The 22,523-nt window shown below is 55.5% G+C and overlaps 1 protein-coding gene across 6 annotated transcripts; it reads right to left on the bottom strand.

The window, feature by feature from the left end:
- Nucleotides 1–6,233: 6,233 nt before the first annotated feature.
- Nucleotides 6,234–22,450, bottom strand: OSBPL7 (oxysterol binding protein like 7). 6 transcript variants are annotated; one of them, XM_082373408.1, is made up of 24 exons: nt 22,244–22,450; nt 21,084–21,238; nt 20,852–20,977; nt 20,624–20,677; nt 20,273–20,317; nt 19,899–20,012; nt 19,433–19,543; nt 19,220–19,337; nt 18,439–18,542; nt 17,993–18,085; nt 17,776–17,908; nt 17,587–17,681; nt 17,309–17,404; nt 16,492–16,629; nt 15,803–15,896; nt 14,865–15,097; nt 14,582–14,719; nt 13,671–13,734; nt 13,492–13,570; nt 12,433–12,577; nt 12,190–12,334; nt 11,977–12,103; nt 11,644–11,766; nt 6,234–9,225 (listed from the first exon to the last, which is right to left on the bottom strand). In XM_082373408.1, exons 1-24 carry the CDS (start codon nt 22,269–22,271, stop codon nt 9,051–9,053), a joined length of 2,733 nt encoding a protein of 910 aa, XP_082229534.1. In that variant the 5' UTR covers nt 22,272–22,450; the 3' UTR covers nt 6,234–9,050. The 6 variants fall into 6 exon arrangements, 5 of the variants coding, with proteins under 5 accessions (XP_082229534.1, XP_082229537.1, XP_082229535.1 ...); XM_082373410.1 differs by lacking the exon at nt 6,234–9,225 and adding an exon at nt 10,465–11,476 and having other exon boundaries at nt 22,244–22,448; XM_082373411.1 differs by lacking the exon at nt 17,309–17,404 and having other exon boundaries at nt 6,235–9,225; nt 22,244–22,449.
- Between the last annotated feature and the right edge of the window lie 73 nt (nt 22,451–22,523).

The raw sequence follows: 22,523 nt of genomic DNA, 5'->3' as shown, positions 1-22,523 counted from the left end.
AACAACAGAAATTCATTTCTCACAGTTCTAGAGGCTGGGAAGTCCAAGTTCAAAGCACTGGCAGATTCGGTCTCTGGTGACGGCCCACTTCCTTGTTCATAAATGGCTGCAATCTGAGTCCTCACATGGCGGAAGGGGTGAGGGAACTCTCTTTTATAAGGGTACGAATGCCACTGAGGAGGGCTCCACCCTCATGACCTAATCACCTCCCAAAGGCTCCACCCCCTAATACTGTCACATTAGGGATTAGGTTTCAACATATGAATTTGGGGAGGATACATTCAGTCTATAGCACTAGCCAAGTGAGTGTTATCTTTTGCCTGAACTAGTGCAGTTTGCTCTTTGCTGCCCTCCCCAGAACATTTGTGGCTCCTCGCCATTTCGTTCTTCTCATAAAACCCACAGTATTTGAAAGGCAGTTCCAATAGTGGTTGGAATTGTGGTTCAGCTTCAATGATACGTGCTCAAGTTGTCAGCCGTCCAGAATCTCCTTCTTTGAGGGTATATACTCCTGTATTTCTTGATTTGTTTTTATAATGAGTATGTATAATTTTGCTATTATTTGCCTGATATGCCATTGCCCATCATAAACATATCTCCGTGTTTGAACATATACATGCATTTATATACATACACACACACTGAAAAAGGCAGGGCCACTAGCACCAAACAGCTAATAGAGGAGCCCCTGGCAGTGGGAGGGAATGTGGGGGCAGGATGCTTATTGTGTCTTATAACTTTTATACCTTCCTTTCGTTTGAATATTTTTCTAGGAGTATATGTTACTTTCAGAACAAAAATAAACTGAGATAAAATATTCCTACCCTTAAACCAGTGGTTGTCAACCTGGGCTGCATGTGAAGCATTTTGAAACTAGTGAGGCTCAGGCCCCACCTGGACCACTCTGGCTCCGGTCTTTTGTAAAACTTCTCAGAGCAGCAGAATGTGCAACCAGGCTTGAAACCTGCTGCGTTAGATTTAATAATTCCATGTTTAGTAATTTAGCCTAAAAAATCAGATGTGGATAAAGCTTCAAGAATTTTCATTTCCATGTTATTATGATATGTTTTAAAGGTTATAAATCTAAACCTCCTATTCTTCAATGGAATATTACATATATACTTTTAAAATCATATTTTTGAAGACTGTGACATGGGAATGTAGTCCTGATGTAGGATACAAAACTATCAATATATACGGTGTGATCATGCAACATTAGGGAAGAAAATGCGAATGAGTGGAAGACAGTCCCTGGGATATGGGATTATGGGCTATATTTTTTAACAATTTTTTTAGGACTTTTAAAAATTGAGGTGTAGTTGATTTACAATATGATATAAGTTTCAGGTGTACAACATAGTGAGTCACAATTTTTAAAGATTATACTCCATTTATAGTTATTATAAAATATTCATTCTAAAGCAACTATACTCCAATAAAAAAAATAAAATAAAATAAAGGCAATTTGGCAGGAATAAAGATAGATAAATGGATAAATGGACTGAACAGAAAGTCCAGAAATAAATCAACACTTCCATAGGCAATTGATTTCCATTTCAAGTCTTTTCCACACATATTGCTAAAATAATAATGGCTGTCCATACATAAAAAATCAACTCCTAGTTTATGTAATACTCAAATGTTAATATAAGATGGGTAATATACTTAAATATACATACTAAAACTATAAAGCTTCTAGAAGAAAATGAAAAAAAATATTCGCTATATTCCCTGTGCTTTACAATATGCCCCTTGTAGCTTATTTACTTTATACATAGTAGTTTGTACCTCTTAGTTCCCTACCCCTATCTTGCCCTTCTCCAATTCCCTCTCCCCACTGGTAACCACTAGTTTTTTCCCTCTGTCTGTGAGTCAGTTTCTGTTTTGTTACATTCATTCGTTTTATTTTTTAGAGTCTACATGTAAATGATAATATACAGTATTTGTCTTTCTCTATCTGACTTATTGCACTAAGCATAATACCCTCTAGGTCCATCCATGTTGTTGCAAATGGCAGAATTTCATTCTGTTTTATGGCTGAAGAGTATTCAATTGTATATATATATATGTATATACACCACATCTTCTTTATCCACTCATCTGTTGATAGACACTTAGGTTGCTTCCATGTCTTGGTTATTGTAAATTGTGCTGCTATGAACACTGGGGAGCACGTACCCTTTAGAATTAGTGTTTTTGTTTTCTTTGGATATATACTCAGGAGTGGAATTGCTGGATCATATGGTAGTTCTATTTTTAGCTTTTTGAGAAACCTGCATACTGTTTTCCACAGCGGCTGCACCAATTTACATTCCTACCAACAGTGTATAGGGTTCCCTTTTCTCCACATCCTCGCCAATATTTATTTGTGGTCTTTTTGGTGGCAGCCATTCTGACAGGTGTGAGGTGATATCTCATTGTGGTTTTGATTTGCATTTCCCTGATGATTAGTGTCGCTGAGCATCTTTCATGTTTCTGTTGGCCATCTGTGTGTCTTCTTCGGCAAAATGTCTATTCAGGTCTTCTGCCCATTTTTAAATCCACTTGTTTGTTTTTGAAATTGACTTGTATGAGCCGTTTATATATTTTGGATATTAACCCTTTATCAGTCATATCATTTACAAATATTTTCTCCCATTCAGTAGGCTGTCTTTTCGTTTTGTGGATGGTTTCCTTTGCTGTGCAAAAGCTTTCACATTAGGTCCCATTTGTTTATTTTTGCTTTTTGTTTCCTTTGCTTTAGGAGACAGATCTTTATTCTTTTTGTATTTTCTAACTGTCCAACAATGAACATGCATTATTTTTAACAGGTGCGGAGAGGGGGTAAAAACAAACAAAAAACAAAAAAACAAAACAAACACACAAAAAAGACGAAATAACCCACGCGCTATATTGTTGTCGTTTTAAAGAAATAAAAGGAAAACCCGACAACCTAGAAAAGGGAACTTGGTCTCTACCTCCTCTCCATGACAGGGACTCTAGATTATTCTGCCTTCAGACATCTCTGCCTCCACGCCTCTTGTCCTCACCCCTCGCGGCTCTTCCAGCCCACGCTGACCCCTCTCTGTCCTCCCTTCGGTCAGGACTTCCTTTTCCAGGTGGTCATCCCCGGGACACACCTCATACTCGTCGAGGTGGGGAGGATGAGTGGTGAGGCTGTTGGGGGAGGCCGTCCGGGACTGGGCTCCCGGGCCCGCCCTCTCTGCAGGGGGAGCGCCGCAGGCGGGGGCGCGGTCCCAGGTCCTGCAGCGCCCGGTGCGCGTGTTGGGCGAGGGGACCGGCGTTCGTGCGCGCGGAGGGAGGACACGGAGACCCCGGCCGCCCCCGCGGACCCCGCGCCTCCCCGGCGCCCCAAGCCCCGCAGCCCCGGGGGAAGCGCAGAGGCGACCGAGGACGCGGCGCGCCGCTCCCTCCCGCCCGGCGTGGGCCCCGCGCTCGGGCGTCTCCGGTCCTCGGGCTCCGCCCCGCGGTCACCGGGCCAGCTGCACCCGAGCGGCCGGGCTGGGCGGCGCGGCTCTGTCCCCGGGTCTCCTGCGAAGCTGGGTGTCCACACGCGCCCGGGCCACCTGCCACCCCGGCCACCCCGTGTCGGTGCCACAGGTGAAGGTGAAGGTGAGGCCTGGGGCAGGTGCCCAGTTCTGCCCCCTTAACCCTCATCTTTGTCAGCCAGGGACTTGCTGCCCTTCCAGGACTTTCTGGCCCCTTTTAGCCTGGAGTGTCTGACTCAGGTGGGACAGGAGTTTCTCACAGCCCGAGGCTCCTTAACTTCGGAGGGAGGATCAGTCAGCTAACAGACACAGGCATGCCGTGTTCCGTCCCAGGAACTGATGGTGAGGGGCCCACAGAGGTGAGGGGTGGTGCCCCATTCCCCTTGACCAGTGCCTGAACCACCCACCTTTGGGGAAGATGCTTTGTATCTTCCTTTTCTTGGAAAATGTATTGGGAAACTCAGGGCACTGATTGGTGTCTGCATGCCCACCCTTGAACTCTGCATCTTTCTCTCTCAGGGAGGACTAGCGCTGCACCAGAGGCCCCAGGTGCTGGGGCAGCAGGGCCGGTGGTGACTCTGGTCCATGTCATCTGAAGCCACCCTTGTCCAGTGCCCCACTGCTGTGTCCCGCAATCTCCTTTGACAAAGGAGAGAAACTGGGCCATTATCATTATACCCACCCTACAGAGGGAAAAACGGAGGAAGGGAATAAATGGCAGAGCCAGACCCAGAACTCAGACCTCCTGGTTCTTAGTCCAGTGCTCTCTCCTGCCCACCTTGCCTCACAGGTGGTGGAAGGGGAGTGTGTCAGCCTCTGATGGACTAGCCTGGAGGAGAGAGGCTGCCCTAGGCCTGGAGTATCTTGCTAGGTGATAGAGAAGGGAGCTAATGGGACCAACCCTCCCTATCTCCCACTCTCTAGCTCTCTCCAGGGGTCCTAGGCGAGATGGCTTCCCACAGCAGCCAAGACTTCTCTGCTAAACCGGCACTGACCTAGCTCCCTTCGCACCCCCAATCTCATCCTTCCCAGGAGGGCACACGGATGCCCGTCACATCCCACACCTTCCCACACATGCATACACCCTTGAAAAACACAACACAGGGAGTCTTCCCAGGCCCAGGACAGGAGTACAAGTGCAGGCCTATATATCATGTGTTAAACACTTAAAGATTATAAACCAAGCTAACAAATATGTTCTATTTTCCAAACTTGACAAAATATAACTTCATTATGACCTGAAAGGTCAGGTTCGAATTTAGAATTTCCAGACTCCTCCAAGTTCCTCGCCGGTGAAGGGAGACCTGGCACTAGGCCAACAGCAGATCCTCGTTTCTGTCATGGGTGGGACTGCTCACACTGGTGGGCAGTTAACCCTTGACAGGGTGTGCCTGGAAAAGATACCTGCCCTGTGGTCTAGAAACCAATTGGTCAGGAATTCCGTCCATCCCACAGATCTGCAGCCCTGTGGGAGGGGCGCTGTCAGAGGAAAGCCAGAACCAGACCTTTCAAAGCTGAGGGCCCTGACAGGGGCACCTCTTGTCTGGACTTAAGGATGGCCCTCTTCTTACTCTACATTCTGCCTGCCTTTCTCTTTGGAAGTTCAAAGTTAGGGTGGAAGACTAATTCAGAGTTTCCTGACCCAGTGTGTGTTGGGTCTGGGGGCTACAGAAGCAGGAGAGGTGTTAGTAGAAACTTAGTGGAAACTTAGGGGAAAGTTCTCTCATAGGGGCTCTGTGTGGTGGAAGGGTCTTGAAACAGCCTCCGGGGGCACTGTTACCTGACAGTGAGGAGGCTCCAGCAGAGTGCCACCCCCCAGACCACCTGAGCCGTTTCTGGGAGTGGTTGGGACACCTGGGTCTCCCAGAAAAGGGGGTTTCCTGGCCCAGTGAGTGTTCTCTGAAGAGCAAAGGTGAACAGTGGTTGGAGGCACTGCTGATAAATGGTGTCTGTGCTCTCATTTGTCACTGCTGAGCTGGGAGCCAGCCACTGAAGATTCTTGGGGGCCTGATACTCTGAGCAGACAGTGGATGCAGCCAGCCACTCACCAGGTGGGCTCAGGATGTGCCTGAATGGGTCCTTTCAGGAGACCCAGGCGCCCTCTTGAGGATACTTGACGAATCTCACTACCTCCATCCTGCATACAGGGACTCTGAAGCCAACTCTCCTCCCCATTCTCTCTCCTTCTGGCTCCTGTCCAGACCCTTCCAATTTCTTCTTCCACCTACAGCCTCCCCATAGTCCACCCCACCCATCATTCTGAGAGGCCTCCCATATTAGGAACCAGCAAGGTCCAGCGTCCCCAGTGCCCTGGCATCATGGGACATAGTGCCAACACTTTGGACTTACCCATAGGAAACCACCCCTCCAAATACTTTAGGGTCTGGAAGCATCTTCCAGCAACCTGAGGATTTTGTACCGTGTGGTGACATATGTTAATGAGACATGGGTAGTCTCATTAACCCCAACTCCTAGGGCCAAGCTCCCGCAGCCCCTGGGGGCACCCTGCCCCAGAGCCCCATGCTGAGCTGACTCTGGTGTGTTGGGGATCTCAAGAGCTCTCAGTGACCCCTCTCTGCATGGGGGCAGGTGAGGAGAGGATGAGGCAAGAATCAGGGTGTATCAGTCCCTGAACTCTTCAGGCCACGTGGCCGGGTTAAGAGTCTGTACCAGGGGCTTCCCTGGTGGCGCAGTGGTTGAGAATCCGCCTGCCAATGCAGGGGACATGGGTTCAAGCCCTGGCCCGGGAAGATTGCCGTGGAGCAACTAAGCCCGTGCACCACAACTACTGAGCCTGCACTCTAGAGCCCGCAAGCCACAACTACTGAGCCCACGTGCCACAACTACTGAAGCCCACGCGCATAGAGCCCGTGCTCCACAACAAGAGAAGCCACCGCAATGAGAAGCCCATGCACCGCAACGAAGAGTAGCCCCCGCTCGCCGCAACCAGAGAAAGCCCGTGCACAGCAACGAAGACCCAACGCAGCCAAAAATAAATAAATAAATAAATAAAAATATAATCTGATCCTGCCTGCAATCTATTCTGAGTCCATATTCGGGAAAATTCTAAAAAAAAAAAAAAAAAAGAGTCTGTACCAGGAATAGGCGAGCAAGACTTAGGGCAGAGCAGCCTGTGAGGGTCCCTCTGAAGTCTCTGCTGCCCTCCCTGACCACCTAAGGGGCACAGAGACAGGTCCCAGGGGGAGAGCACTAAGCCCCACCTCCTTTTCTGCCCATGCTGGAACCAGAGGGTCTCTGAAGGGGGAAGTCACTTGTGCAGTGGGTCCTTTCCAGGAAGAGGGCATCGTTAAGCTAATGACCAGCCACAAGGGGCCCCCTGAGCTTTCCCTAAAGAGGATCCCAGGCAATGTGACCAGGGATCTTTAAGGTGCCTGTGAAGAAGGGGAATAGTAGGGCCTTTCGGGGACAGACCGAAACCAGCGGACTTGAAGTCAGGCATCAACACCTTTGCATCCTGAGCAGGCGTTGGTCAGACCCTGAGGGTATCCCCACCACTGCCCCAGTGCTGCTTTCCTTCTCCCTGTAGCAGAGCCAGTGGGAAAACCCCACTCACAGCCACCTGGGCTGCATGCCACTGGGAAGCAGGGAGGTGGGTACCTCCGGCTTCAGGGGATCAGATCCGGACCCTGTCCTCCAGGAGAGGAAGTGAGGTGTCCCCTGAGAGCTGCAAATCAGCACATAACGACTCCGCCCAAACCCCTGCTCTAGGAGATGACCAAACTCTAGCACAGCTTCCAGCAGCCTGTGTCCCTAGGATGACCCCAGTCCCCTCAGATACCTGCCTGAGAAAGCTCAACACTGCCAGCAGAATTCACTGCTTGTTCTAGCCAACACCTGACGCAGGGCCCTGACTTCCCTTTCTTAGAGCATTTACTAAAAAGGGCTTGTAATTGTGACTCCTTCCTCTGTCCCTCCTCCTTCTACAACAAGAGTGTTTTTCTCAAGGACCTGAAAACCACTACTTGAAATGCAGTCATCAGGAAGGGTAGAGGTCCTGTCTCCCAGTCTCTCTCAGAGGACACAATCCTAGGATGATTGCTGCTCGCGGGCACCCTGGCCTCATCGCACTTACACTGCCGACCCTTTGTAATTTTCTCTTCTCTGAGCTGCTTGAGGCCCTGCTGCCCTTCCCCACTCCTTCATTCTCCCCTTAACCGCCCAGTCTCCTCTGCACAGATCGGAACGGAGCTCAGCTCTTTCCCCTCCTGTCAGTAGTCACTGAATAAAATCTGTTTTCACCACTTCAGCTAATGTCCGACTATGTTTACCTTTGACACTGGCTCCTGGCCTGGTTCAGCACTCCCTCCTCTCTGCGAGTCACTACAAACACACATGCATGCACCCCAAACCACCCTTTATTCAGAAGATCCAGGGAATTTGGGGGGTGCAGGTTATAAGTGTTCTGGTCTTTTTTTCTGGCCTTTTTTGCCCCTTGCTACGCAGGCATCCCCATCAGCCATTCAGTAGCTAATTTTTTTTTTTTTTTTGGCCATGCCACGTGGCTTGCAGGATCTTATTTACCCCACTAGGGATCAAACCTGGGCCCCATCAGTGAAAGCACCGAGTCCTAACCACTGGACCGCCAGGGAATTAATTCCCTCAGTAACTAAGTTCTGGGGTTTTTTTGTTTTTTCTTTTTTCTTTTTGAATTTTATTTTATTTTATTTACAGCAGGTTCTTATCAGTTATCCATTTTATACATATTAGTGTATATATGTCAATCCCATTCTCCCAATTCATCACCCTCGCCTCCCACCGCTTTCCCCCCTTGGTGTCCATACATTTGTTCTCTACATCTGTGTCTCTATGCCCTGCAAACCGGTTCATCTGTACCATTTTTCTAGGTTCCACATACATGCGTTAATATACATTTGTTTTTCTCTTTCTGACTTACTTCACTCTGTATGACAGTCTCTAGATCCATCCACGTCTCTACAAATGACCCAGTTTCATTCCTTTTTATGGCTGAGGGTAACTAAGTTTTAAAAGGCGATTTTAATCTGTCTCTAGGTGGAGCGATTTGGGGTTGGAGGGTCCACGGCAGGTGAGGTCAGGACTGCCAACTCTTGCCTGCCCCCCTCACCCTCTGCCACCATCCTCGGGCCCAGGTTTTCCCCGGCTGTTCAAGCTCTGACCTTTGCTCATCTGGGAAAGCAGGTGCCCGGCTTTACAAACTGGTGTGTCCCACCTTACCTCTTTCCCAAGCCGAGTCAAGATGTGGGCCGTTGAGCCCATATCCTCCCCTCGGCCCAGGCCCGCCATAGCCTCCCAACAAAGCCAGGGGTCTGTGCCTGGGCTGGGCTGCCCCAAAGCCCCATGGTGAGCAGTCCTGCTGTGAGCCCTCAGACTAGACTGAGAGGGGCTTGAGAAGGAGGCCCAGCATTTCTTTCTCAGACCAGATGTGAGCTACACCCGCAACTGTCTTCCTGGTGCCCAGGAGGTGGCCACCGCCCTCTGTACCCACAGCTGCTTTTGCCCCTTCACACTCTGTCCACAGAACACGGCCTGCAGTCAGAAATCCAGGTTCCCCTCAGCCTGGCCTTAGTGCCCTGTCAGCAATGATCCACCAAACCCTGGATGGATGGGGAGGGCTTCTGAGAGACAACAGTCCTCCAGCAGGGAATGCCCCAGCAAGAGCAAAACCAACCTGACCACCTTCGCCGGGGAGGGGAGAGGATACTGGTCTCGACGGCGATAGTCACAGACGGCTTGGATCCTGTGGGCAGAGGACTTGCTAGTCTCCTGTCTCCACTACAAAAATAACTTTGGAATTTGTTCTATTTGAAACTCTAGTTCTTAAAATATGTGGAAGTTGAACACAGGCTGGTCAGTCAGGCTGTGTGTGGCTCTGGGTAGAAAGGGTGGGGGAGGAAGACAGTGTACCTTGTTTTAAAAAAGACCCTGAATGTGTGCAGGCTTTGGCTTTTTTCTGGAATGGGTTGAGGTTATTTCTGGTGCATGGTGTCAGGACAAGTGTGTTCCTTTTAGCATCTTCTGTAAATAAACTGTGGAAATGTGGACCCCCCCCCCCAACCCACCCCAGGGGCAGGGGTGGGGGTCGGCTGGAGGAGAGGGAAGAAGAAAAGGACTAGGATTGGAAGGGCTGCTGTAGCTCAGGGGTCCCCTCTGTTCTTGCTGCCCCCTGAGAAAGCATGACCAGCTCTTGGGACATCCCTCAAACCAGAGCAGGGCCTGTGTGTGCAGTGCGGTGGGCTGAGGGGCTAGGAGACAACTAATGAAATCAGGAGCCTGGACATACATTCTCCTCTAAGACACAAAAGAGGCCAAACGAAGGACCATGGAGTCCCTGAACAGAAAGGTAAGGCACTTGATCAAGATCAGAACAGCTTTGGAATAACAGAACTGGGACCTGAACTCAGCTGAGGCGGTGCGGGAGGGGGAGAAAGGCAGCTCGCCCTGTTCTCCCATCCCTTCTAGCCCCTCCCCCCTCCCACCTTTCCTTGGAAAGTCACCGAGGTGGTGAGAGGTGAGCACAGACCTGACCGAGGATGCTGGGGGTGAGGGCAGCTTCTGTGCCAGAGGGGGACAGGGACCACCCAGTTTTCTGCCTGGTTAAGGAGTTTGGGTTTTCCACCGAGGCGCTCAGAAGCAATGAATGTATTTGAAGCAGGCACGAGGTGCCATATTTCTCTTTTAAAATATTACCCTGAAAGCCAGCATTAGAATGGAAGTGACTGGAGGCTCCAAGGATACTGCAATAGTCCAGGTGAAAGTTGATAAGGGCCCAGCCTAAGCTAGGTGCAATCACGAGAAGGGGCCAGAGAGACACTGAGGTAGAATTGACAGGAGGGGCCAGAGAGACACTGAGGCAGAATTGATAGGAGGTGAGGATTAAGGGAGAGAGATGACATTGGGTCTTTAGCCCAGGTGAGTGGGGAGTTATGGGCCTTCACTGGGCTTGAGCGCACGTGTTTTTCAATGAATGGTCACAGGCCAAAGTTTGGGACAGTCTTTACTGGAGTTTGGAATGTCATAGCAATTCACCTTAATCAGAGGCAGACTGGTAAGATGAGCAGCAATGGTGGCGGACCCCCGGCAGGGGACATCCGGCCTACATGAGGAATACTGCTCGCCCGCAAGCAGTACACAGGCACACGCACACACTCTTCTACACAAACCAACACTCTCATGAGTGCTCGCTCACTCTGGGTGGGTCAGAGGCCAGGCGCCCTTCCTGCCCTGTCTGCTCTGGGGGATCCACTGAGCTGAGACTGAAGGAAACCACTTGAGGACCAGGGACGAAGGAGCTGGCAGCTGCAGGCGTTTTCCAGTTTGGGAGAAGGGGATCCAGGAAGATAGGAGAAATTGCCAGGGCCAAGCAAAGGGAGCCCCTCTGGGCCAGGGCATGGGGAGAAGATGCTGGAGATGGGGCATGGGAGGGACGGGGGTGGGAGAAAAGGCCGTCCCCTCTCCTTCACTCACTCCAACCTCACAGCTGGGGCCAGAGTCCTGGGCATAGGAATCCTGGGGAACGTCGAGGGGTCCCCTGTGTCCTAGGAAGGCACTGAAATGGGGAACAGATCCTGGAGGGCCTGGAGTCTCCCCCAAGTACCCCAGGGGGTAAGGAAGGTGGGTGACAGAGCAAGGAGGGTCTTACATGCTGGTTGTCTGGGGCAACAAGACTGGGGAAGCACGAATCCTGCTTCCCACCCCAAACAAGGGGTGGGTGATGGGCTGAGATGCAGCCCCTCTGGCCGGCAGAGGGGAGAGGGCCAGAGCCAGGGCTTCCCCTTTGGCCTCCAGGGCAGTGAGTGGGAGAGCCTGGCCTCGCCCATGTGTCCGTGGGGGGGTGGGGGCAGGAGGGGGGGACCGGGGCCTCCTGCCCCTGGGACCTGGGCTACCAGAGCACGGCCCCGTCCAGGTTCCCGTAGCCCGGCTCGGCCCGCAGCCGCCAGTATGTGTTGTTAGTCACCCACCACTCCTTCCCGCTGCTGTCTGTCTGCCGCCTGGGGGAAGGGGGCCATGGAAGAAGAGGGGTGAACATCCAGCACTGAGGCCGGGGTCCCGAGATGCTGCCTTACACTGCCAGCCCCACTCAAAGCAGGAAGGGGCTAGTGGGGAGGAGGAGGGGGGCCTGGGTTGCAGAGAGACCTGGAGAGGGGGGCAGAGGCACCTGAAGAAGCGAGCCTGGTGGACGATGTTGTTCTCCTCCATCACTTTGCGCCTGTCTCGCTGAAGCTGCTCAATCCTTCTCTTCTGGGCCTCGGCGGCCTGTATGTTCCCCTCCTCCAGGTACCTGAGCATCCAGACCGCAGTCAGCGGAACTGCCCACCCTCAGAGGCCCCCAGATCCAAGGCCGCTGTGCCTGCCCAGTTCTGCCCCCAAACAGGTCCCATCTCCCTGAGGCAACTCAAGGAAGGAAGGACATAGTCCCAGGTCTGTGTGGAAACCCACGTGGGGAGGGAGGAGCCCGGAGCTTCCGGAGCGGCACCCGCCTGGCACTGACCTCTGGTCTGGCCGGAGCCGCGTGTCTGTGGAAGGCAGGGACCGCTTCAGCTCTGCCGTCAGCTCATTCAGTTCCAAAGCAAACTGAGTGAAGCCGAAGTTTCGCTCATAGTTTGGGGGCATTGAGTCTAGGGGGAAGGCAGGGGGCTGGGGCAGGTGGACTGAGCACAGCTGCCCTCACCTCTGCCCAGCCCGCCCCAAGCACCCCACTTACTGGGCTTCCAGATGCACTGACCGCCCGGCGGGGGTCCCCGGTACAGCCCCTCGGGCCACTTCCCGAAGAGTCGGTGGAGGACGCGGCCGCTCCGGCTGAACACGGCACCCTGCACCTCATGGACGTTGGAGCTCCAGTACTTGGCCTGGGGTGGGGGTGGGACAGAGTGCTTAGGGAGGTGTCCCCTCCCCTTCCCCGGGGCGAGCTGCTGGGACGGACAGGTGGGGCAGGGAGGCCACCCACCTTGCAGAAGGTGATCTTGCAGTGGCAGGAGCTGTCTTGCGTGTTCCGGATGAGCACCTCTCCGTAGTGCTCAATCCAGCGCTGGCCACTCAGGATGTTGTGGATGCAGGACGTCACCTTGTTCCACTCAAAGTGGTCCCCAAACCTGAGAGAGACAGAGCATGGCGGGGGGCAGCTGGCCGGCCCTGGGGAACAAGTGCCACCTTGAGCCGGGGAATGCCTGTCTCATCAGAGCAGGTCATGCGGGTCTGGGAAAGGAACCCTGGGGTCCTGGTTCCAGCTCATGGTCCTTCTATGAAGGACGATATATTTATGAAGCAAAGCAGCCTTCACAGAAAGTACTCAACTAACACGTCTCCATTTGTTGAGAAAGCTCCTGAGTGCCTAAGTCACAGGGGTAAAAACATAGACGGGGTCCATGTCCTTGGGATATATATATGTCTGTTCACATATATCAGCCTGTTTACTCCCCACTTCTGTCGAATATTACTTATTACTCTTATTTTATAGACGAGCAGACTCAAGGCTCTGAGGCGTCAAGTCTTTTTGCCGCTTGTCTAACTATTAAGTAGTAGAACCAAGACTCCCATCCAGGACTTCTGACCCTGAAGTCCAGGGTCTTCCCCACCCCTGCACTGGCCTCTGGCTGCAGTTCCCCACCTATAACATGGCTAGATGAGGGTGCTTCAAATGTGGTTTGTGAGCAATCCTGAAATCACTTTAGAATCACCTTAGGTTTCTGTGTGTGTGCGTGTGCGTGTGTGTGTGGGGGGGAATGGGTTACTGTGCACTGACTTGAAATCTCAAATGCATTCCTTACAGTGAATCATGGTCAAAAAGTGTGAAAGCCACTTGATCAGATGGCCTCGATGAGCCCTTCCAGCTCTAAGACTTTTCACCTTTCTTTATTGACAACTGCTGTTAACACAGGTATAAATGTACAGACACTGCCCCACCCTGAGCAGCTTCAGACCAGGCCTCTCTCTCCTGTCCCTCCCACCTCCCCATCCCAGCCCGGGGAGGATGGCCTGTAGGCTGGGCCTGGCTGCCTACACTCACCTGGGCAGGCTCACATTGACCATCCCCACAGGCACAATCTCCAGGGATTTGCCCCAGAACTTGTTCTTCCACTTCATGTCTGGAGTTGGGTGGGGGAGGGAGAGCGACAGCAGAGATAAGACCAGAGAGTGTTCCAGCCCCTCTCCCATCTGCCCTTCACCCCCAGCCCCATCCTTTACCTTGCCAGAATATGAAGTTCTCAGACTCCGCATGGCACGCTGAGACGGGGGGGTGGTGGGAGACCTTGATGAGCAAGGAAGTTCTCTAGAGATTGCTCCTGAGGACCCTGGGGTCTGCGCCTGACCCCAGGCCCCCAACATCCCTCACCCCCATCCCCAGTTCCCCTGGGAACCAGAAGACCAGTTAGTTCCAGGTCTCTTGTCTAGGTGTCCTTGGCCACCCCCCAAATTCCATCACCCTCTCCTTTCCCATGAGGCCCCTATGTTCTCCCTTCTCCCTCCCTCCTCTCCAGGGCCCTCCTTGCCGACCCTGTGCATGGTGCCCTCCAGAGACCCTGTCCAAGTCCTCTAGCAGTGACAGGTGGGGCCTCCACCCATGCCCTGCCTGAAAGCCAGCCCTCCCATGAGGACCCTCTTCCCTAATCATCTTTCCCAAAGCTGATCATCACCCTGCAATCTCCACAACACACCCTTGGAAAAACTCGGCCTTGCCCTCATTAGAACAGCTCCCCATCTGGAACCTAGAACTCAGGGATCCCACAGCCTGCCCTCCTTGCCTCTCCCCATCACCTGGCGCCCACCACTGCCTGAGGGTTCTCTATAAAGTGCAATTCTAAGCATGTCACTCTACTGCTTAAAACTCTCCCATGACTCCCCGTGGCCTTCAGGCTTTAAAAACCAACCAACCAATAGAGTTGAATAACCTCCTATGAGCTTCCACGATCCCAGCTCTAGAACATGGTACAGTAACTCCTTGTTTGAAGTCCGTCTCCCCAGGCAGCAGGGAGCTCCTCCCCTGACTGCACAACTCTCGGGTGCTCTCGCCCACTCCCTGGCCCCTTGAAGCCTGGGTGTTCCCCGGCCTTGGCCACATGGCTGCCCCGACCAGCCCACGTCTTCCAGGGCCTCACCTGCTCACTGATGAAGCGGAAACCTCGGTCAGGCCGCTCGCACTCGTAGGTCTCCCCCAGGACAGGGTTGAAGGGCTTGCAGCCCGCCCGGTGGTACGTGGAGGAGTAGGCTGACACTGCGAAGGCTGCGATGTACACCTGCAGGGGGCGGGGCACGGGGCGATCAGAGGAGATGCCACCCCGCCACCACCCCACCGTGAGCCAGGACGGGGGCCTGGGGTCGGCCCGGTAGACCGGATCCTGGGCGGAGGCGGCAGCCTGGGCGGGGTCAGGGCGGACCCACCATGCGCTCGCAGGGGTCGGTGGTATGGCTGGCCTGGTCCAGAAGGCCGCTGTACTCCAGCTCCTCGCAGAGCCGCTGCAGGGTGTTGAGTGGCTCGTTGAGCTGCACGGGCATCGACACCTTGGACAGGTCCTTGCCGATGTTGTTCCGCAGGATGTTCCACAGGCTCACGTCGGCCCCGGGCCCACTGGCCGCAGGTAGGCATCGGCGGCGGGGTGGTCCCACAGCTCCTCCTGGAACACAATCCCGGGGCCAACCCGCCTGTCACTCTGCCCTGGGCACCTCGCATCCAGGCCCATGGCCTCCCGAGCTCCTGAGGTGTTCCTAGGTCTGCTCGCTCCCAGGCCCCAGGCTCGACTCACTATGGGGCAGGCGGCTGGGGGCTTATTCTATTTTTTGGGGGGGGGATGGGGGGGTGGGGAGTGGTTAATTCTTGATGAGCTCCTGGGGATTTAGGTGAGCAGCAGGGTTAAGAACCAGAGGACAGTTCCCACTGTTGGAAACAGAAACCCTGCACCCCAGAAGCCCTTCTTGAGTCTCACCCTTGGCTTCTGCTCTGTTTCTTAAGCACAAAAACCGATGTCAAAATTATTCAGCCCATTTTATAGATGAGGAAACAGGCTCCAAGAAGTAAAATGACACGGTACAAAGCCACACTGCTAAAAAGCGGGCCCTTCTGCCTATGAGGCCCATGCAAGCCTTCTCAGAAGCCCAGGGTGGAGGCTAGCCCCAGGCTAAGCCTGCCCCACCCCCAGAGCCGCCCCTGGAACACAGTCACAGCTTAGCCTTACTCAGCCCCAGGGTCACCCCTGGAGTCAGCACCCGAAGCCATAAGCCCACCAGTACTACAAGGGACTATTTCCCAAGGGGCCTGGGACTGGACACACCCCGTTGCTGTGCCCACCTCCAGCCCTCCCTCCCGCCCGTCTGGCTGGCACCTTTCTGACAGCGCTCAGCTCCCCTGAGGTCCAGCACCTCCTCGGACAGGCTGGTGGTGACTTCACTGGCGCATGATTCCTCCTCCTCTGAGCCCTGGGCCAGGGACAGATGACAGGCTGGGCAGACTAGGCCTCCCCCAGGCAGCTGGACAGTGCCCAGGGCCTGGCAAGAATCTGCCCAGCTAGCCCTTTGGTGGGAAGGGGAAGAGAATATATTTGGGGGCGTCTGAGCCCTAAGACACTGCCCTGGGAGGCCTGGCATCATGGTGTGCCCCGTCACCTTGGGAGGGAGAGGGCCTGGCCTTACGACTAGCAGGGAGACAGCTCGGGGACTTGGCGGGACACTAAGGGAAGGGAAGCTGGGGATTACTGGGATTCAGGGTCAGGAGGGTGAGCGCCAAGGGAGTGCTAAGGCTGAAACGAGGTCACAGAAAGATGACGGGGTGCAGCTGAGGCAGCAGTTTCAGTAGAACCCATGGGGATGGAGCACATCAAACTGGAAGAAGGGTCCCCAGCAGAGATTTCTAAGCAGGGCCACACAAACCCAGCAGATCTGCACGTGTTCCCAGAGATAGTGGCCGAGGTGGTTAGAAAGGACTTGGGAATCTACAGATTCCAGTCTCCCGGGACCCCACCCCTCTATTCCCAGGGTCCCTCCTCTCTCACTACCAGCTTCCCCGCTCCCTCACCTCATTCTCAGAAGAGCTGGCAGAGAGGAGAACCTCACAGGCATCAAAGAACTCTGTGTGGGAATCAGCGAGGGAAAGGACGCTGCTCTGGGACAGCTGAGGGGTCAGCTCTCGCCCCTTCATGTACAGAGCTTCTTGCTGTGGGAGCGGGACAGGTGTCAGGCCCAAGGCCCAGCCGGGAGAGTCAGGCAGGGCTCCCCTGGCCTGACAGCTCCCTTGTGAGGGAAGTGTGACCGGGGACTTTTACTATCTGAGTCTGAGACCTGCTGAGCAGGAGAAGATGCGGAGGGGAGCGAGCGTAGTGGGGTACGAAGGCCTGGTGGAAAGATCCCGGCCTGGAAGTGAGGAGATACGGGTTCCATAACAACTGCTTACACTGCCTGGGCACTGACTCTGAGCTCGGCTCCAAGCCCTTTGTGTGTATCAACTCCATCAATCCCAACACTCACCCTACCAGGTAGGTGCAATTATTACCCCCACTTTGCAGATTAGGACACTGAGGCTCTGGGTCATGCAGCCAGCATACAGTGGAGCCAGATTCAAACCCATGTAGTACGGGAGCCTGGGCCCATCAATTAGACTCTTTGAGTCTCAGTTTCCTCATCTGTGAACTTGAGGGTAAGAATCACTGCCTCACGGGACTCTGACTTAAAAGTACAAGCACTCTGCACGCTGTTAAGAAATGACCCAGATGTGGCTGCTGCCCGTGTTCCATGAAAGGGGCTGGAGTTTCAGGTCTGAAAGCCAACCACGCCTTCACTTCTGCTGGGAGAGAAGGCCCAGAGGAATGGTCCCCACAGCCCACCCCGGCTCCCACCTCCTCAGGGTTGAGGGAGCTGAAGGAGTCTGCAGTGGTGTCGGAGGACACGGACAGCGAGTGGAGGCGCCTCGGGCCGGCTGCGGCCTCAGAGACCTGCAGGGAGAGGGTGAGGGCACAGGTGCCGGGACGGGGCGGGTGAAGCCCTCCCCAGCCTGCCAGGCACAGCCTGCCTCCTCCAACCTCCCTTCCCGGCCCAGGTCCGCGACCACGCCCAGGCCTGCAGTCCTCGGGCTCGGGCCCGCTCCTCCCACGGGCCACCCTGCCCCCAGCCTCACCCCCAGCCTGGATGGCTCCGATCCCTGGTGCAGGTCCCTCAGTCGGTCCCGTTCAGTGGTGAGGGCGGCCAGGACACTGCTGAGCGAGCTGTGCACTGTGGGGGCAGGCCGGCCATCAGACTCCCTTCCTCTCCCTCTCCCTCTCCCTCTCCCCGCCTGCTCCCAGCCACCCCCAGGGCACGCACTCACCCTTCTGAGCCAGGGCCCAGAAACTGCGCTGCAGGTGGGCATAGTCTGGGGGTGGCAGCCCGCGGGGGCCCGAGGGGTCCCGGGACTCCAGGTAGCGAGACAGGTTGGGAACAGAGCCGTGGAGACGACCCACCTGTAGGCGAAGGGGAGGGGTTGAAGGGCGCAGCCACCTTCAGACCCTCCCATCCAGCATCTCGGGGTCCACACCCCACCTCACCCGCCCGATGGTGTCGTCCTTGGCAAAGCTCTGTGTGCACCATATGCGGCTGGTCCGCTTCCCCTTCTTGGGTCTCTCGGTCGTCACCGAGGCCTGGCAAGTCGAGGTGAGGGAGTTTCAGTCTCAGGGTGGGGAAGACCACCAAAGCCGGGAGAGAGGTAGACGGTCATGAAGGAGGACGCAGAGACACCAGCATCCCGGAGGCAGAAGACCGATAGCCTGGCAGCCGCCTGGGCACAGGAGGAAGGGGTCGCTCCAAAGGGGCAGAAAGACAACCCTGAGGCGGTCTGGACACGGTGGGGAGGGGCAACGGGGAGATGGTGGCTCTCCAGGAAACCGCAGCATATAAGGGGGACTGGGGACCTGTCCGGGGAAGTGACGGAGATGAAGACAGCAAGAGCGGAGAGAGCCCTGGGCGGGCCCCTGCCTCCTCCCCTGGACCTTACCTGGTGTGTGGGGATAACAGGGGCTGAGGGGGTCCGGGGCAGGGACTCCAGGCTCTGGAGGAGTCTGTGGAGTTCCTGGAGCTTCCCCTGACACTCAGAGAGCTCTGTGGGAAGGATGAATGAGGAAGTCCCTCTCCCAGCACCGGCCAGGCCCCCCAGAGTCTGTCCCTTAGCGTCCCTTCCTCCTCCAAAGACTTCACCCGCAGCCACGGAAATCCCGACACTGGCTCCCCTCCCCTACTCACGAGTCCAAAGCGGTTCCCAGCTCCCACCCTTTGGTCTGACCTCACGGGAGTGCCCGCACCCCAATCTGCACTCTGTCCCCAGACCACACCTTACCTCGGCCGCCTCCACACAGGCCAGGGGGCCCCCACTCTTGCTCTCCCCCCTTGGTTTGCATTTCCCTCTCCCAGGCCAGCATCGCAGCCTGCAACTCCAGGAATCCGGTTCTAGTGCACACCCCTTCCCTGGCACTACTCCTCAGGACCCCTCCCTGCGTTGGCATTCTGGATCTTCTTTTTCATGAGTCCTGGCCCTGTGTCCGGGTCTGTCTATGTGCCTAGAGCACGAGCCCCACCATTCTCTGTAAGCCTGAGGCTCCCCAGGGCAGGGCCCTAGGAGACCTCATCAGCCTAGAGGTGGAGGCTGTCTCCCCCATCAGCCTGGGGCTCCCAGAGGCAGGGATGGAGGTAACATTTTCTCCTCCTTGTGACTGCTGATGCCACCTAGATGCAATAGCATGGGCCCTCCCCACGGAGGCGCAGTGCTAGGGGCCCCTCACCGTGAGAGCAGCGGTCTAACCCGTCACTGTCCCTCAGCCAGGAAGACACCTTCTCCCGAGGTCCAACCCCTGGCAGAGCCGAGGCACTACCCGCTGCCGGAAGCTGGGCACCAGGAACCTGTGGGGTGAGTCAAGGGTCAGGAAGGTGCCTGCCTCCCTGAGTCTCACCCTGAATCCCCACATCACCTGTCCCTGCCCCGGGGCCCATCTTACCTTCCTGTGAGTGGTGCTGGGCAGCAGGCTTCGGGGCACATCCAGGTGCTGGGCCAGGCGGTGGGCACGCAGCTGAGCCACCCAGCTCTGGAACAGGTCCTGGGATTTGATCTGCAGAGGTGATGGAGAAGGGGAGGGATGCATGAAAGGAAGGATTGCTTTCTAGGGGCAAGAAGTTGGGGCTCTGGTCCGCAGGCAGGCAGGGTCTCTCCCTATAGCACACAGCTTGTGCAAAGGTCCCTTGCGGGGAGGCAGGAACAGCTTCTGCAGGTGTCCAAGCCTTCAGCTCTGTTCCTGTTCACATAACAACCAACAGGGCCAGTTTGCCATTGGCTATTGTACATGGTGGGAACTCCCTTCTGGTCAAACTCAGACAGACCCTCGGCCCCTGTCCCTCTCTCCTGCGTGCCCCAGTGCCTCTGACAGGCTGGGGGCCAAGCCACCACCTGGCTCCCAGGGATATCACCTTGAGGTGGTAGATGTTGTCTTCAGTGTCAAGGTCAATGCGCTGGGCCTTTTTGTTGATGGACATGACCGACAGTCGGACATCAATGGAGCCATGGAGCTTCCCCTTGGTGATCTGGGGTGGAGAGATCGGAGGGGGAAAGGGGGACTGGTTTTAGGCCACCAGGGCCACCATTCCTGAGGTCACGCTAGGCTCAAGGGCCAGGCAGCAGGTTCACCCTCATGCCCAAGTCACAGTATCAGCAGGACTTGTCAGTCGTCCTCCTGCGCACAGGACACCCTGCTATGCCAAGTCACAATCTGAGCTCTAGGCAGTCACAGAGTGAGGAAAACTTTTCCCACCCTCAGGAATCTGCGAGGCTGAGAAAGGAGCACCTTCTTGGAGAGAGCCTGGGTGTCTAGGCCTTTAGTTCCTTGTTCCTGCAAGAGCAGAGGACAAGGGCGAGGATGATACAGCTCCCATGTCTTGGGTACTTATTTTATGCCCGGCACTGTCCTGAGAGCCCTCACCAAGACAAAGACTCTATAAATGGGTGACTGCACTCTCTCCACCTTAGAGGTGAGGAGCTGAGGCCCAGGGAAGTAACCTGCCCAAGACCCCACACCCAATAATTGGTGTACCTGGGATTCAGACCCTGCTCTGGGGGATTCCAGAAGCCCCCTGCCCGCCCAGGGCACTCTGGGGCCAAACTCCTCCCTCATCCCCCAGCCGAGGCCCTGACTCACATCTTGCCGAGTTGTTGCGTAGTGAAGGATCCCATCCTCGAGCACAAAGTATCTCTGTGACGTTGCCCAGAAGGGACAGGACCCGGGGGGCAGAGAGGAAAGGACGTGGGGAGAGAGCAACCATACAGAAGTTTCTTCTGACACACAAACACCCTGTACCGCCCGGCAACCCCACACATCCCCGTCCAGCACCCCCATCTGGCCCCTCCCTTGGCCCTGCCTCCTTACCTTGTGCCAGCCCTTCAGAGGCCACTTCCTCTTCTTGAGCAGGTGGCCTTCCTGCCTCTCGGGCACGATACCCTCTGCCCCCAGCCGGCCCCGAGGCTCCTCCACTACCTCCCACAGCTCGGAGGCCTGCAGTCCAGGACAGAGTTGGGGAGCGGCAGGTGAGGCGACCACCTCTGCCTTTCCCCTGTGGGCCAAGCTCGGCGCGCCCACTGCCTGCTCCCCACCCTCAGACCTGCTGGGCACTGCTGGGCTTTGCGGACTGTGTGCTCTCAGCCAGGGAGGGAGGGTCCCGCTCTTGGAAGTCCATGGGGAAGGGAGTGGCCACTCCCTGCTGAGGACGTAGAGAAGAGTGGAAGGGGAAAGATGTCACCTTGTCCTGAGGGGGCCCTTGAAGCAGAGAGAGACCCTGTTAGCACAGACTTGGCTATCACCTTCCCCACCTCCAGCCCCTCTCGCACCCTCTGGGATGAGAGCCCCTGAGCACATCTTCCGCTCACCTGCCACACCTCTCCCAAGCCTGTCCCCACCCCACTCTGGGCAGGTCTCCGTGCCCACTGCCCAGAGAGGTGGAGCGCGCAGCAGGCAGGCCGGTGCCAAAAGAAAACCTTGAAAAGTCAGCCCTGCCCCACCTTAGGCACTCACACATTCCCCAGCTCCAGGAAACACTTCCAGGTGCTTTCTCTGGAGGATTCCCTGTGGGTAATCAGAGGTGAGGCAGGGGAGTGAAGGAAGAGGCTCCAAAATAGGACAGAGGGATCCAGAGACTGGACAAGTGAGATCTCAACCCAGCTCCTCTTCCGCCAGGATCCCTGACCCCAGCACCACGGCATGGAGACTCCTCTGCCATCATCCCTTTACAGAGCCCCCCAACCTCTTGACCCCAGCTCCCCACCAACTGGCCTCCATATCCTCTAGTTCCTGGGCTCCCATTTTTCTGCCTGAGGAAACTGAGGCCTGAGACAGCCCTCATTTTCCCCCGTGGCTCCCATCAATCGCCCCCCTAGGATGCCCACTTTGGACCCTCTGTCCCCCCATCCCCCAAGCCTCCTTTCTTTCATCCCCGTCCCTGGGGCTCCTGAGAAGTGCCATCCACCTGGAGAGAGCAGGGGACGGGCCATTGGAGACACATGCCGAGGACCGCACACGTCCCTCAGCAGTGCCCACAGGCGCCCTTGGCACCAGCCCTGGCCATCCTGGCTCCACAGGGAGATCAATAATGCATGAGGCTCTGTGTGTGTGAGACGGGGGAGGGGACTGGAGGGGCAAGGTTGGCCTGAGGCTGGGGAAGCAGCCCAGATCTTCCGGTGGAGCTGAGGCCAGGAGGGGACAGGGACGTGGTGGGGTGTGTGTGGCCAGGTCAGGGCAGAGGGGCCCATGCTACCAGAGGCTGACCTGGGGGGAAACTCCTACATTCAGCCATTGAAAGTTAACAAACTCTTCCAGTGTTTGGGTGTCTCTGTGCCCTTTTCCTGGCCCCGTGGGATCCTGGCCCCTCACTGCTTGCGGGTGGAGGGGAGGCTCTGTTAGTAGAGGGTGCAGGTCGAGGTGAGTCGGGTGGGTGCCCCCTTTCCACCTCCATTCCCGCCCTCATCTCTGGAAGACCAGACCCACCAGCTTCAGGTGAATGTCCCCTTCTTGGGGAATGTCAGCTGATGCCAGCGCGGCCCCCTTA

Source organism: Balaenoptera borealis (genome assembly GCF_965194805.1).
Source record: "Balaenoptera borealis genome assembly, chromosome: 20".
Lineage (NCBI taxonomy): Eukaryota > Metazoa > Chordata > Mammalia > Artiodactyla > Balaenopteridae > Balaenoptera > Balaenoptera borealis.
The sequence above is the reverse complement of the archived record's forward strand: the minus strand, read 5'-3'. Positions and strand labels throughout refer to the sequence as shown.